The sequence below is a fragment of the Pongo abelii genome, chromosome 2 (genome assembly GCF_028885655.2).
Source record: "Pongo abelii isolate AG06213 chromosome 2, NHGRI_mPonAbe1-v2.0_pri, whole genome shotgun sequence".
NCBI classification, from domain to species: Eukaryota; Metazoa; Chordata; class Mammalia; order Primates; family Hominidae; genus Pongo; species Pongo abelii.
The window spans coordinates 159,578,124-159,591,682 of record NC_085928.1 but is presented as its reverse complement, the minus strand read 5'-3'; the positions used below and the strand labels follow the sequence as shown (position 1 = coordinate 159,591,682).

The window sequence follows — 13,559 nt, the reverse complement described above, 5'->3', positions numbered from 1 at the left end:
AACTCCTAAGGAATTTTCTATCAGCTAATGTGATATTTAGGGAGGTACACGGAATCGTTGAAGCCTCTAGGGCACTATTTAATGTATTATTGCCAAAAAAAAAAAAAAAAACAGTAGAGCAATTTTCTATGATATGGCTAATTCAGTCATTATTACAATAGGGATGTAATAGATATAAAGCATTTCCTCAAGAGCTTAACTCATTATGGAAAAGCAAAACTGGGTAAACTAGAATGCTTAGAAACCTGAGGTGGGATAACAAAATGGATATTCTGGTTAGAGCGAGGTCTGGTTGCACTTAACACAGACTGATTACAGTACTTTAACGAAGTAAGGAGTTTATTTACCCAATGTAACAAGAGTCTGGGGGTAGGAAATGTATGGATAGTGAAGGCCCTTGAGAGAACAGGCCCCTTTCCCCTCCTGCTCCACAATGCTCAGCACTTACGAATGACTGCCCCACTTTGACACTGAATCACAATCTGGACAAGAGAAAAGACAGGTTAAAAGTAGAAAGCTTATGCCAGCTGAGCAGTCCTTTACAGAAAGATGTAGGTATCAAGGAAAAAATAGCTTTCCATGAAGTAGCTTTTGATCTAGTTTATTGGCCAATGGAATAGATGACCACCCTAGCTGGAAGGGCGTTTATGGAGGTATTTTAAATTATTTACTATTATCTCAAGCAAATTCAAGATTCTGTTAGCAAGGAAGAAGAGTACACACTCGATAGGCAAACCAGCAATGTCTATCACATTTCACTAACTGAATTAAGTGCCACACTTCATATTTTAAATCTTGCCATCAGACATTTAAAAGAATGTATTTCATCCATTTCCACACAATTCAAAGTTCACCACCACACAGGTCATAAAGAAGTTTTCTTTTGGTTATTGTTTCTCAACTTACCTGATATTTCAATAAGAAATGATAACTTATGATACAGCCACTTGATGGACTACTACACAGTCATTAACAGTGAAAAATATGTAGCAAAAGATTTGCACAAGCACTTCACAAAAAAGTAAATGACTAACAACATGAAAAAGATGCTCACCTTTGTCATTGGAAATATGCAAATTAAAGCCATAATTAAATACCATAATACACCTAGCAAAATGTTTAAAATTAAAAAGACACACAATATCAACTGTTGGTGCATATGTGGAGCAACTGAAATCCTCATACAGAAATTATTAGAAAAACCTTCAAAATACCCTTTTCCCGCCAAATAAAGGGAAACAAATCTTGAGCAGAAAGCAGAGCTGAAGTCTGTATGTAACCAGGAAAAATGGGGCTAGTCTGAGTGCAGATGCCAGTGGTAGCTATGTGAGGAGCTGAATCAGATACTCCTGCATTTAGGGGGCACCACAGAAAGAGTTAAAGTGTCCCCAGGTTGCTAGCACCCTGGACATATAGTAGAAGCAGATACAAACTGTTTTTGAAGAAAAGTCTCCACACTTTAGGCCATTAAATTTCCCACATATTAAGATCAATGAAATATCATTCACAGTCTTTAAGATCGCCAAGCATACAAGGAGGCAAGCCACTATGGGTGAGGTAGATTAAAAACAACATACAACTTGTTTATATATTGGAATGGTTTCATTGGGCAAAAACAAAAGATTTTAAAAGCCTCATTTAATACTGAGTACTGAGATACAGATACAGAGTACAGAATAAGTAGGTAAGAAACATTTAAAGAAGTATGGAACCACAAAGATTGGGAAAGAATACAAGAGTATCAGGAATAACTGGGAAGATATGCATAACAATAAAATGGAACTTCTAAAATGAAAAATAGACTTTTAGAAATTAAAAAAGTCTCAATGTATGGGTTTAACAACAGATGAAACATAGTTGAACAGTGATCTGGAATACACATCTGAGGAAATTACCCAGAATAGAGCACAGAGAGTAGTAAGAAGATGAAAAAGATGAAAGAAGCTAAGAGATATGGAGAACAGAAGAGGAAACAGAAACATATGTATTCTGAACTCTAAGACAGTAAAGAGAACTGAGAAAAAGGAATTAATTGAAGAGATAGTGATTGAGAATTTTACAGAAGTGATGATAAATATAAATCTGTAGAATAAAAGAAACCCAAATGTAGACACATCATAGTGAAACTGTGGAAGAGCAAACACAAAAAGGTTCCAAAGTAGCGAGAGGAAAAGAGACAAATCATCCATATGATACAACAGCAGTGACAAAAACCAAAATGAAATGGAATAACATCTTCAAAGTGTCCATTTTGCATTGTAGATCCAACCCATTGTCAGAGGATGACAGTGATATAAATACATTTTCAGATAAACAGTTTCTCACCAAGAGACTGCTATTAAAGGAACTTCTAAAAGATGTACTTTAGAAAGAAAGAAAAATGATCATAGAATTATCTGAGATATGAAAAGGAATAGTAAGTAAATAAAATACAAACATGTAAGCACATATATATAAACAGTTTCTCAGATAAACAGTTTCTCACCAAGAGACTGCTATTAAAGGAACTTCTAAAAGATGTACTTTAGAAAGAAAGAAAAATGATCATAGAATTATCTGAGATATGAAAAGGAATAGTAAGTAAATAAAATACAAACATGTAAGCACATATATATACACACATACATAAACATCTGTGTAAGATAGTCTGGAGAGAGGTATCCAGATTTAAAACATTCTAAGGTTTTTGAATTGTCTAGGGGTAATGTTTAAGATCTTTAACTTAAAACTTTATTGTATTAAATATGCAAGGCAAAAATTTAAGGGTAACACAAGAAGAATTGTTAGCATAAATTTGAAAAAAATATGGAAGAATAAAACACACATGCCCCACATTTTTTTAAAGGCAAGGAAGAAAAAAGAAGCATAGAAAGAAAAATGAGACTAATAAAATTAGTTCAAACAAGTCCAAATATATGTCAATAATTACAATGAATGTAAATGGAATAAACTTGCCAATTAAAGGTTATACTGCCATATTGGATAAAAAAACAAAATCCAGCTGTGTGAAGTTTATGAGACACAAATAAAAAGGACAGAGAAAGGTTGAAAGAGAGGTGGGGGAGAGAAAAGACATATAAGGTAAACACCAATAAAAAGAGAGCTGGGATGTTACCTTAATATTTGACAAAAATTTTAAGACAAAAAGCAGTATTGGTGATAAAGAGGGCAACTACTAAATAATAAAGAATAAATTCATCAGAAAGGAAAAATATAACAATTTAAATTTCCATTTTCCTGATAGCCTCAAAATATAAAAAGCAAAAATTCATAGAATTTCAGGGTAAAATGGCCAAATGCAGAATTATAAGTCCTCCTTGTTCTTTACTGTAAAAATCATAAATAAAACAATGAATACATTCAAAAGATATTTGTATTAGCTTGTGGGATTAAGGATTTTTCTCCATTTTCTAAACTTTATTGCTGTGATATTGCTTTTATAATTCATATACTTTTTTCAGAAATGAAGTATGCACGTGAAATTTTTAAATAACCGATGGTTAATTATGGTTTTACTAAATTTGGGGGTAATTACAGTGTATAGTTTTAGATCCTGCCCCCAATGATTATCAGGTTGTGTACATTTTAAAGGTAATTTCTTGTTTGTGTTTTGCTAAAATTTCAAATGATTTTTACATGGACTCAAGTGGTTCAGACACCACTTGACTTATACATTAAAGAATGTGGCTTACTACACAGTTTCTGCTTTACTCAATAAGAATAAAATAATTCTGGAAAGAATGCATAATAATGCACTCCAAACTTAAATATGCTACTGATTGTTAATGGCCACATTATTCTGGATATTTGTATCAACACAGCCACAACTTTTCTAAACTTCTGCCCAGATATTACAATTATTATCCTAGGGATTACTCACTCTCAGAAAAGTAGAGGAAGATACAAATTGGCAATTCTTTTTCTCACATTGATACTCCTTTGGACTTAAGTGAACCAATATTGTTATTACTAAAGCTCAGTATTCCACCTCTATTTATACTTTCTGAAACGTATAAGCAACACTTAGATGAAATAGGAAGAGATCACTGTACACAAATGGAAAATAAAGCAGCATGCAAGGAAGCTGGTTCTAAAGAAAACAAGCACAGGTGGCCGGGCATGGTGGCTCATGCCTGTAATCCCAGCACTTTGGGAGGCCGAGGCAGGTGAATCACGAGGTCAGGAGTTTGAGACCAGCCTGGCCAACATGGTGAAACCCTGTCTCTACAAAAAATACAAAAAATTAGCTGGGCATAGTGGCAGGCGTCTGTAATCCCAGCTACTTTTGGGAGGCTGAGGCAGGAGAATCACTTGAACCCAGGAGGCAGAGGTTGCAGTGAGCCGAGATCATGCCACTGACTGCACTGCAGCCCTGGTGACGGAGTCTCATCTCAATAAACAAACAAACAAAAAAGCACAGGTTACTTTATTACAGTATTGAAAACCGAGACAGCACAGGGATTCTCTTTGAATATATAACCTAAAAATTGAAACTAAAATTTAATCTATTATACAGAATTTTTTTTCATAGTTGTTTAAATTTTACTGTTTGCAATTCTAGAAAAATAACATCATGTTGGAAAAGTAGCAGTAATTTAAAATGAATTATATTTTGAAAAATATAGAAAAATGACAAGAATTCTAAATTTTTGTGAATATTTTACCCAAGAAATGTGTTTTAGAATCTTTTGAGATTTGAATTAGAAAATATTGTTGGTCCAGTTCTTTCACTGTTTAAAGCCAACAGTAAAAGAATAGGAAAAGAATATAGTTATTTCCAACTCTGTGCTATAACAATAAGATAGTAACGTCTAGAAATTATATCTTAAAACCTTCAGAGTAAATTAATAAAAATTCAACATACTTCAAGTTATCACTTTATTTTTTCTATCATTACCTTTTTGTTTACTGTTTCAATTTATTGAATTATACATACAATGAAGAGCACAATAATAAATGTACATACAGCTTGATGAATTCTCACATAGTGAGCCTGTGTTACAAGTAATCTATTATTAACTTTTAAGATGATACAGTGCTATGATCGAAGGACTAAAATGATCAACATCACCATAAAAAGCAGAGTCATAAACAAGAACAATTAAGTGTAATTAAATCAGGTGGGAGGCACACTTACAAAAATGAAACAATTTTTGGCTCACATTTTACACCGCACAGGTATTCTGTATCTTTAGAACATGAGAAAATACATATTCTCAGTCTGATAGGTCTCTGACTTGGGGGTTCTTTTACTGTACTTTTTTTTTCTCTAGTAGCTGAACATTTTAAAGCAATCAGCAGAAAAAAATATAAAACTTCAGAACCAATTAGACTTTTAAAAGCAACGTTCTTGCCCTTTCCAGAGATACATTCCTTAATCCTCCTACAAATCATGACCTTACACGGTAACTTTAAGGGTGAACATCAACTTATCTACATTTTGGTGCTTTCTTTCCGTTAATTGGCAGATGGTTTATATTAACCTAAAATTGAAGTCATTGTTGGAGGACCCCTAATTCCATGTCTAGTCCTAGTGCCCAGAGGCTACCAAAGACGATACGAATAGCTTCTCAGGCACTCTGCCCACCATTTACCTTGTTAATACAAATCTTTCCCAGACCTGGGTCCCGAAATTATTTTACCCTGCAGAGCAGAGGTGTTATGGTGTTCATTCAGTGAAGTCTTCCCTGGTTTTTAATCTTTGTATTTTTTGCGTATACTTCAAGCCACCGTAACTTTCCCAGTTACCAAGAAACAGTGTAACACAGGTCGCTATTTGTTTTGTTCGGAATTTACGAACAATTTAACCACACACGTGATTAGCAACATTAAGGGGGCTCCTGCAGGCAAAGAATCCACAGAATGAGAGGCCCTTGGTACCCAAATGAAGCAACAATGAATGATCGGCGAAGCTCAGCAAGGTTCCTGAGCGCCACGGACGCCTGCTCTGATTTCAGGTTGCCGGCGCGCGCCCGCGGGTCTGCCTTTATGGATGAGGCGCAAGAGGGGTCCAGGAAAGAGGGTGCCCTTAGAGACTCGGAGATTAGCGTGGGCAACCCTGCCACCAGCTGCCCCTGCCACCAGCCGCCCCCACCACAAAGAAGAGGAAACGCTCCGCATCCCGTCACCAGGGCAACTCTGCAACCCAACACCAAGGCTCAAGATTCCGCATCCCGGGCAGCGGACACAGGAGAAAAGCACATCGCGGCCCGGCCGCCGGGCTCCAAAGCGTCCGTTTCGCCGCTGTTCCTGGGGTGCCGAGAGGGACGCGGGGGCCACCCTCTCCGCCGGCCCGGGGTCCGACGCTCCGCCCTTCACCGCAACGCCACCGCGCCCGGCCGGCGCCTCCCGCACGTGGCGGCCGTGATTGTCCCGGGGCGGTATCCCTCCGCGCCCCCGCCTCAGTCTCCCCCCGCCCTTCCCGGGACCCTCCGTGCCCGGGCGCCGCGGAAGGATCGCACGCACGCGCGCGCGCACGCCCAGCCGTGTCCGCGGAAAACGGAGGGCGCTGCGGTAAGGAGCAGCCGTCGCCGTCGCCGCCGCCGGCACAGCCGCTTCGCAGCCTGCCGCCGCTGGTTTGTCAGCCCCGCGGCTGCGGGCGGCCGGGCGGCCGAGCGCGCTCTGAGGTTCGTCCCTCATCGCTGAACCCGCGTCCTCCCTCCGCAGCTCCTCGGGGAGGGGGGCGGTCGGTGCCTGCGCAGAGCCGCCTCCTCCCCGCCCCCGCCCCGCCTCCCCCCGCGCCGCCGCCGCCGCCGCCGCCCGCTACCACCACCGCCGCCGCCGCCGCCGCCGCTGCCGCTGCGCCTGCTGCTCCTCGCCGTCCGCGCTGCAGTGCGAAGGGCTCGAAGATGGCCGGTTGGCAGAGCTACGTGGATAACCTGATGTGCGATGGCTGCTGCCAGGAGGCCGCCATTGTCGGCTACTGCGACGCCAAATACGTCTGGGCAGCCACGGCCGGGGGCGTCTTTCAGAGCATTACGGTGAGGACCAGTGGCGGCCGGTACCTTGGTCCCTGCACCGGAGCGGGGTTGGCCGGCCGCGGGGGCGCCGCAGCGCGGGGCTGGAACACTGAGGGCCGAGCCTGCAGGTGTGCTAGGCAGCGGACCCCGAGGATGCGGCTGCCGGGCGGGCGGGGAGGCCAAGGCCTGGGGACGCCCCCTCACCCGGGGCTGCGCTGACAGGCGGGGGGCGGCGGCCGGACTCCTTGCTGGCCCTGGCCGGGGCGCCCCTGGCGTTTCCAGCGTCGGTCCAGGTGCCCGGGTTGGGGGAGGGGGCACGCACCGGCCAGGGCAAGGGGAGGGGTTCCTTTTTTCTCGTAGTGCGGTTCCTCTAGGTTCTCTTGAAGCCCTGAGGTTTGCTATGCACGTCCTGGGGTGGAAGCGGGGGTCGGGGATCCGGGCTGGGGAGCGCGGGCCCCGGGTGGAGGTCCCCAGGCTTTCTGGCCGCCTCTTGCTCCGCGGACAGCGCGCCTCCCGCGCCTCCGGCTGTGGGAGGCGGCGGCCCCGGCCCGGCCCCCGGGATTCTCGAAGCGACTTTGCGTAGGTTTGCCGATGTCCAGGCCTCTGGGGCTTGCGAGAGATGTACGCCGACCGCGTAGGTGGATTCGTGAATCTCGACTTCGGCTCTAGCTCTATAGGCTGTTTTTTTTTTTTTTTTAATTCTCCAAGATGGCGAACTGCCATTGATTTCTCTCCTCATATGGAGATTCATCGATATACGGTTATCCCCAGTTACGCAACATAGCTCAAAAAAGGGGTGCTTTTCGGGGGCTTTCAATTATCTGTGAAGACCAGGAGCACACTTCACTTCTCTAAGTCCCTCCCTCTTTAGTGGTGGCAGTAGAGGAACTACTGCAGTTTTATGCTTCACATTGCCTGATTTTCTTGAGACTTGATGGTTTTGAGTTGGTTGCAGTATGTTTGGGGAATATTTGCCACTAAGCCTCCAGCTTATTGTTTTGCCTGTTTCTGCCCAAGGCTGTTTCTAAAATTATGATAATTGTATTAAATACGAGACCATTCCCTTAATTTCTTAGCACCGCGCTCCCTTCCCGTTAAACACCAAAATTCAGGTCCCCTATTAAGGGTGCTAATTATTCTTTTACTACTTAACATGGTTTAAAGTCTAACTTTGGAACTCAGTCCTTGACAGTAGTACTTTAAGGTCTCGTATACCCGCAGTGGACTACAATTCTTGTAGGGAATTGGCATCTGGTCATCAACTTTTTTCCTGCAGTCCTCTTGTCTTTGTGTGTGAGTTCCCGCTGTCTGACTAGGAAGATTGCGGGAGTGTGCTTGGAAATGGCTGGGGCCTGCTATGACTCTGCAGTTCTGATGGGGGCGACGCCTTCCTTCTTATTCATGGAATGTTAGAATGCACGTTTTCTCCTTTCCGGTTCTGGTGGCTACCTCAGTTTCTTTCCCAATCTCCCTCCATTTTTTCTGTTTTACTAGTGCCTACCGCAGTGCTGTAGACAGAATCCACTTTGCGTTTGCCCAGAAAGAAAACTGATTACTGAGATGGGAGGGGAAGGGAAGTTGGAAAGAAACAGGAGTCGTGGCTAGAAAAATAGGAGGGAAATATGAATTTGGAAAAGCACTGATGTCCAGGGATTGAAGTCCATATCATCAGGTATATTTCTAGTTATTCTAAGCAGAAAAGTGAACAAAGAACAGGCTTTATTTTGGGAGACTTTGAAGCAACTTTAAATTTGATGAAACATGATTTACTGTAATGGGACTGAATATGATAGACCAGCTGTGTTCAGAGTTGATAGCTGAATTTTTACCATTACGTAAACACTTTCAGGCACCAGCTGACTTAATACAGTTTATAAATAACTCTTTAAGTTTGCACTTTGTCTAGTGTCAACTATCAACTCTTTAGAGTTTCTTTGTATAGACTGGTCTTGGTTAAGAGACGACACCGTTAACTGAAGTCAAATCAACTGATGTAAAAGATGTGATTATATAGGATTAAGTAATTATTTAGAAAAGACTGAATCTTGGTTTTACATTAGTGAAATGTGGTTATCTGGCAGTGGTAGTATAAGCCTAGCACACAGCCTTTCCTGTTACATCAAGCCCTAAAAGGAATTAACTACAACTTAATTTTTTTTTTTTTCTTTTTGGTGGGGGGCAGCCAATAGAAATAGATATGATTGTAGGAAAAGACCGGGAAGGTTTCTTTACCAACGGTTTGACTCTTGGCGCGAAGAAATGCTCAGTGATCAGAGATAGTCTATACGTCGATGGTGACTGCACAATGGACATCCGGACAAAGAGTCAAGGTGGGGAGCCAACATACAATGTGGCTGTCGGCAGAGCTGGTAGAGGTAAGTAAGGCATTCTTTTGGTTAAAGTTGCATGCCACAGTTACAATTTATTAAGCAGTTTCTTTTAACATTTTGAATAAAAGTTAGTCTATAATGGCTATTAAGGTGGTTTTTGTGAACTGCCCAGCACTATGGAAAAGCACTGCTTTAGTTTTACCTACTCTACAGCATCTACAGCCTGGCCTCTTAGATCCTGATTTTGTTTCTAGGATAGAATATTCGTATCAACTCACTTTAAGCTTTAGTAAACTTAAAAGTCTCTTAAACTGCTTGACATGTCAAATCATAATCCTGTGGTGTTTCAGATTGTTAAATTCTTCGAATCACTTGGTTATTTTAGTCCCTTTCGGTGTGTGTTTGACCTTTGGATCTCCTTTTTTTTCTTGCTTGTATTCTAACCATTTCACTGCTCAGCATAAAGAAGGAAAAATTAACATCCGTTCATTTTTCAGTTAGGAACTTTGCTGGGGAAAAGATAATTAGATGAGGATTTTGGAGTAAGTTGTCCATTCACTGAAATGTTTTCAAAGATTGTGTCTGAGACTTAGATTTGAAAAGTAGGAAATTACATTTAGTTTGTATACTTGGTCCAAAAATCAGGTGTCTCCAGACTGTTGTCAGCATTTTAGAAACTCTTAATTGCACTAAAGAAGTCTCCCTACTTTTTCAAAATAAACTTTTGAAATTGAGGTTTATTATGACATTTAATTGATTTACAAATACATTTTAATGTGTTAACGCATACGAATATTTTGTAAATAGAGAGTGCTTCTGTAGCCTCACATAGCTGACTTGGCACATCTAATTTTAATAACAGCTCTACCATGTGAGGGGAGTTGAAGCTGCCGTGAGTTATAATTAATGCTATGGCTGTACCAGTTCCCTGTGATTATCCTAAAAGTTACTCGTATTCTGGTGTGAGTTGATGTTTATTAAAGTATTTATAAGAAAATTAGATGACTTTGAAATAGTGACAAATCTCTTTAAACCTTAGCTGCACTATACGCTAAAAAGAAGTGTCAAACACAAGACAAAAAAACAGAATATTTTATATGATACAGCACTACTGACATCTAGTGGTAGTGAATATAAAATTTGACATATACATATATTTTGGGTTATAGACCTTTGAATTGCATCATAGAAGAGCAATTAGAAATCGTAAACCTATTTTTTTAGACGCAATTAAAAACAAGGCTACTACGGTGAAGTTATCAGAATTTTTTTGCCCTAAAATAGAAGACAAATGATCCCTTTTTTTTTTCTGTAGCTAGTGTAAAGATAGTTGTATAGAACTTTTGCTTGCATTGATTGGCTTCCAAGATGCAGTCAAGTTTACTATTTTCTGTTTAGTATATTACTAGTTTGAAAGTTCTTTTCGGAAACCTACTTGACTTCAGTGCTTGGCAGTTCATGGAAAACTAACTTAATGTTAACTTATTAATCGGGGTTCTGTCTGCTAAAACTTATGTGACTTTCTTGATTAACACTTCTTTTGAAACACTTTTCTTCTTTCTCTTTCAGTCTTGGTCTTTGTAATGGGAAAAGAAGGGGTCCATGGAGGCGGATTGAATAAGAAGGCATACTCAATGGCAAAATACTTGAGAGACTCTGGGTTCTAGCTGCTAGGCAGACTGTTAAGTATTAGGGGAAAATTGCTCTTAAACTTTCCTAGCTGTAAGCTTAAGTCTTAATTCTGGAAATTTTATTAGCAATGCAGGGTGATGGGGTATGAACCTGTGTCTCCTTTGTATCCCTCTGTTGGTGGGGAAAGGTGTCTTTCTTTCTGCCCTCCCCCCCCAAAATAATTCTGTTCACTTTTGTTTTGTTTCCTTGTGTACTCCAGCATTGGTTATAGTCATGGGAAAGGAAGGTGTCCACGGAGGCACACTTAACAAGAAAGCATATGAACTCGCTTTATACCTGAGGAGGTCTGATGTGTAAGCAGCCTCTCCCCATCTACCTAGCAACTGTCTTCATCAACAACCCTAATTATGGTCACAATGCTACCAAACTATAGATGGTAGCTAATTTTTCTTCACCTATTTTCTAATGTCATGATTCCTGTTTGCCCAATGGATCATTTGTATGTTAACCATTGTATGTAACCAACCCTTATCTGGCAACATAATTGCAGCACAATAATGATTTGCATGATACCTTGAAATTGGGGGGAGGGGGCATGCCAAGTTGGGCATCACTTTGTCTTAGCAATTAATGGGATATTGATTACTAAAATAAGTTAATATTAAGCAAGGTGCCGGTTGTACAATCTCTGATCAGTGTCTTTTCAGCACTTTGAGCATTTACTTGGCTCATTTAGTCTTCCTTTTGTAGCGCATGGTTGGGAGGAAAAAGTGCATGCATCTTTCCTTCACTCTTCTCTTTTTCCTACCCGCCCCACCCCCCGCCGGGCCCCCGACTCCCTTCGCACATAGGCATTTGGTTTGCGTCCATCTTTTTTAATGCAGTGCCTGTTTTTTTTAACCAATTAATATCCCTTTTGTTGATGAGCTATTGAGAGCTGCAGTAGTTTGCTTTTAGTATTGTTGTTGCACTTGAGTAGAGACAAACCTTTATTCATAGTGTCTACAGGACATATGAAGAGTGCAATGGCAAAACAAGAGCAAAAAGCACTTCCTCCCATGACCTTACAGTAACCATACTGATTGAATCCCCAGGGACATTCCATCATTGCAATAGCTCAGATTTTTCTTCCTTTTTCTTTGCACACCAGCTCTACTCTTTAGTAAAATTGTAAAAGGCTGCCATTATGGACATTAGGTATCCCAACATAACCATCTGGAGTGTGTCCAGTTTGTTCTTCATAGGACCAATTTTTATTTGCAGCTTGAGTTTTTATATGAAGTTGCATTTTTGTGGACTTGGCTGTCTTGTGATGAATTTTTTTCATATGTATTCTGTGCCATACTATTGTTAAAATGAACTGTTGCTATTGTGAGATGGATTTTAACTGACCTATTAAGGGTTTCTTTCGAATGGCACTACTTTAGGGACATTCTAGTGTTTGCTTCTATTGTTTGGGCCTTGTGGATAATGTACAGATTTAAAAACAAATCTTGTTGCTGATTTGTCCATTTCTTTCCCTGCACTTTGTTACATCTGGGATACAGTCTAACTCATCTGATTTAATATGCATTTAAAAAAATGCCATAACTATTAAACACCTTGTTTACAGACAGATGAAATAAATTTATTCCAACCAAATACTCTAGGCTCCTGTTGTTTATATACATTGTTTATATAAACTGTTAAAAGTTGATTTTTGACAAAGTGGGAATACACAGAATAGGCCAAAGTCTGCTGCAAGCATAAAACTTTAACAACATTAGGTGATGGCCTACTTCAAGTAATATTACAGATAAAATTAGTGCCTGGGAATTCCTTTTTAATGGGCTTTGATCTGTTACACATAGCTTTTAGTCATTTCAGGCTCATCTTCAGGCGTATGTGAGAAGCAACTGACTTATCTGCTAGAAAATAAGTATTTTCCTCTTCTTGCTGGTTTCTAGATGTGAAATCTAATAAACAGTAAAGGGAGTACCAAGAAGGGTTTCTGCACTATTGTGGATTTTTCTGTGTTGAAATGTCATATGACTTTAGATTTGGAGGCTGTGTTGGCAGGCTGAAGTCAGCCAGCTGGGGCCCTCCCACATAAGAGCAGAAGACATTCCTTAGGCAGCATATAAGATAATTGGGATGCTTTTGCATTTTTTGGCTTTGTAGTGACATGTTGACCATGGCTATGTAATAGGTTTAAATCCAGAGGCCATAAAATCCCTGATATGTATTGAAGTTCGGTAAATATGTAAATTTAGGGCTATTTAGATAAATCATTATTACCAACAACTGTCAAGCAGACGCTTAGAGCCAGGGGTGCTCAAAAGTTAGTAGGGCTCAATAAAACTGGGGAGCTGGTTATAAGGCAGATTATGGACTCTGGGGTTCCACTCTGGAGATGGAGAGTCCATAAGCCCAGGAATCCCTTTTCAAAAACAATCACTGGGTCAGTCTGATTCATTTTAAGTGGTATATATGCTACCTTTTGAGAAACAATGGGTTAGGGAATAGGAATTAACCTCTCTGTCTTAATATACGCATCATGAAAGAAGTTTTTTTTTATTTGACTAGTTGTCAGGCATAGGTTGTGAATATGGTTGTACATAGAGATGTACAAATATGGGAGATAAAGGATTTGGGGCTA

The 13,559-nt window shown here is 40.6% G+C and overlaps 1 protein-coding gene across 2 annotated transcripts; it reads left to right on the top strand.

Moving 5' to 3' along the window:
• The first annotated feature begins 6,733 nt into the window (after positions 1 to 6,733).
• On the top strand, positions 6,734 to 12,562 carry PFN2 (profilin 2). Of its 2 annotated transcripts, none has more exons than XM_024244098.3 (3): positions 6,734 to 6,980; positions 9,142 to 9,334; positions 11,181 to 12,562. In XM_024244098.3, exons 1-3 carry the CDS (start codon positions 6,849 to 6,851, stop codon positions 11,276 to 11,278), a joined length of 423 nt encoding a protein of 140 aa, XP_024099866.1. In that variant the 5' UTR covers positions 6,734 to 6,848; the 3' UTR covers positions 11,279 to 12,562.
• Positions 12,563 to 13,559: the final 997 nt, after the last annotated feature.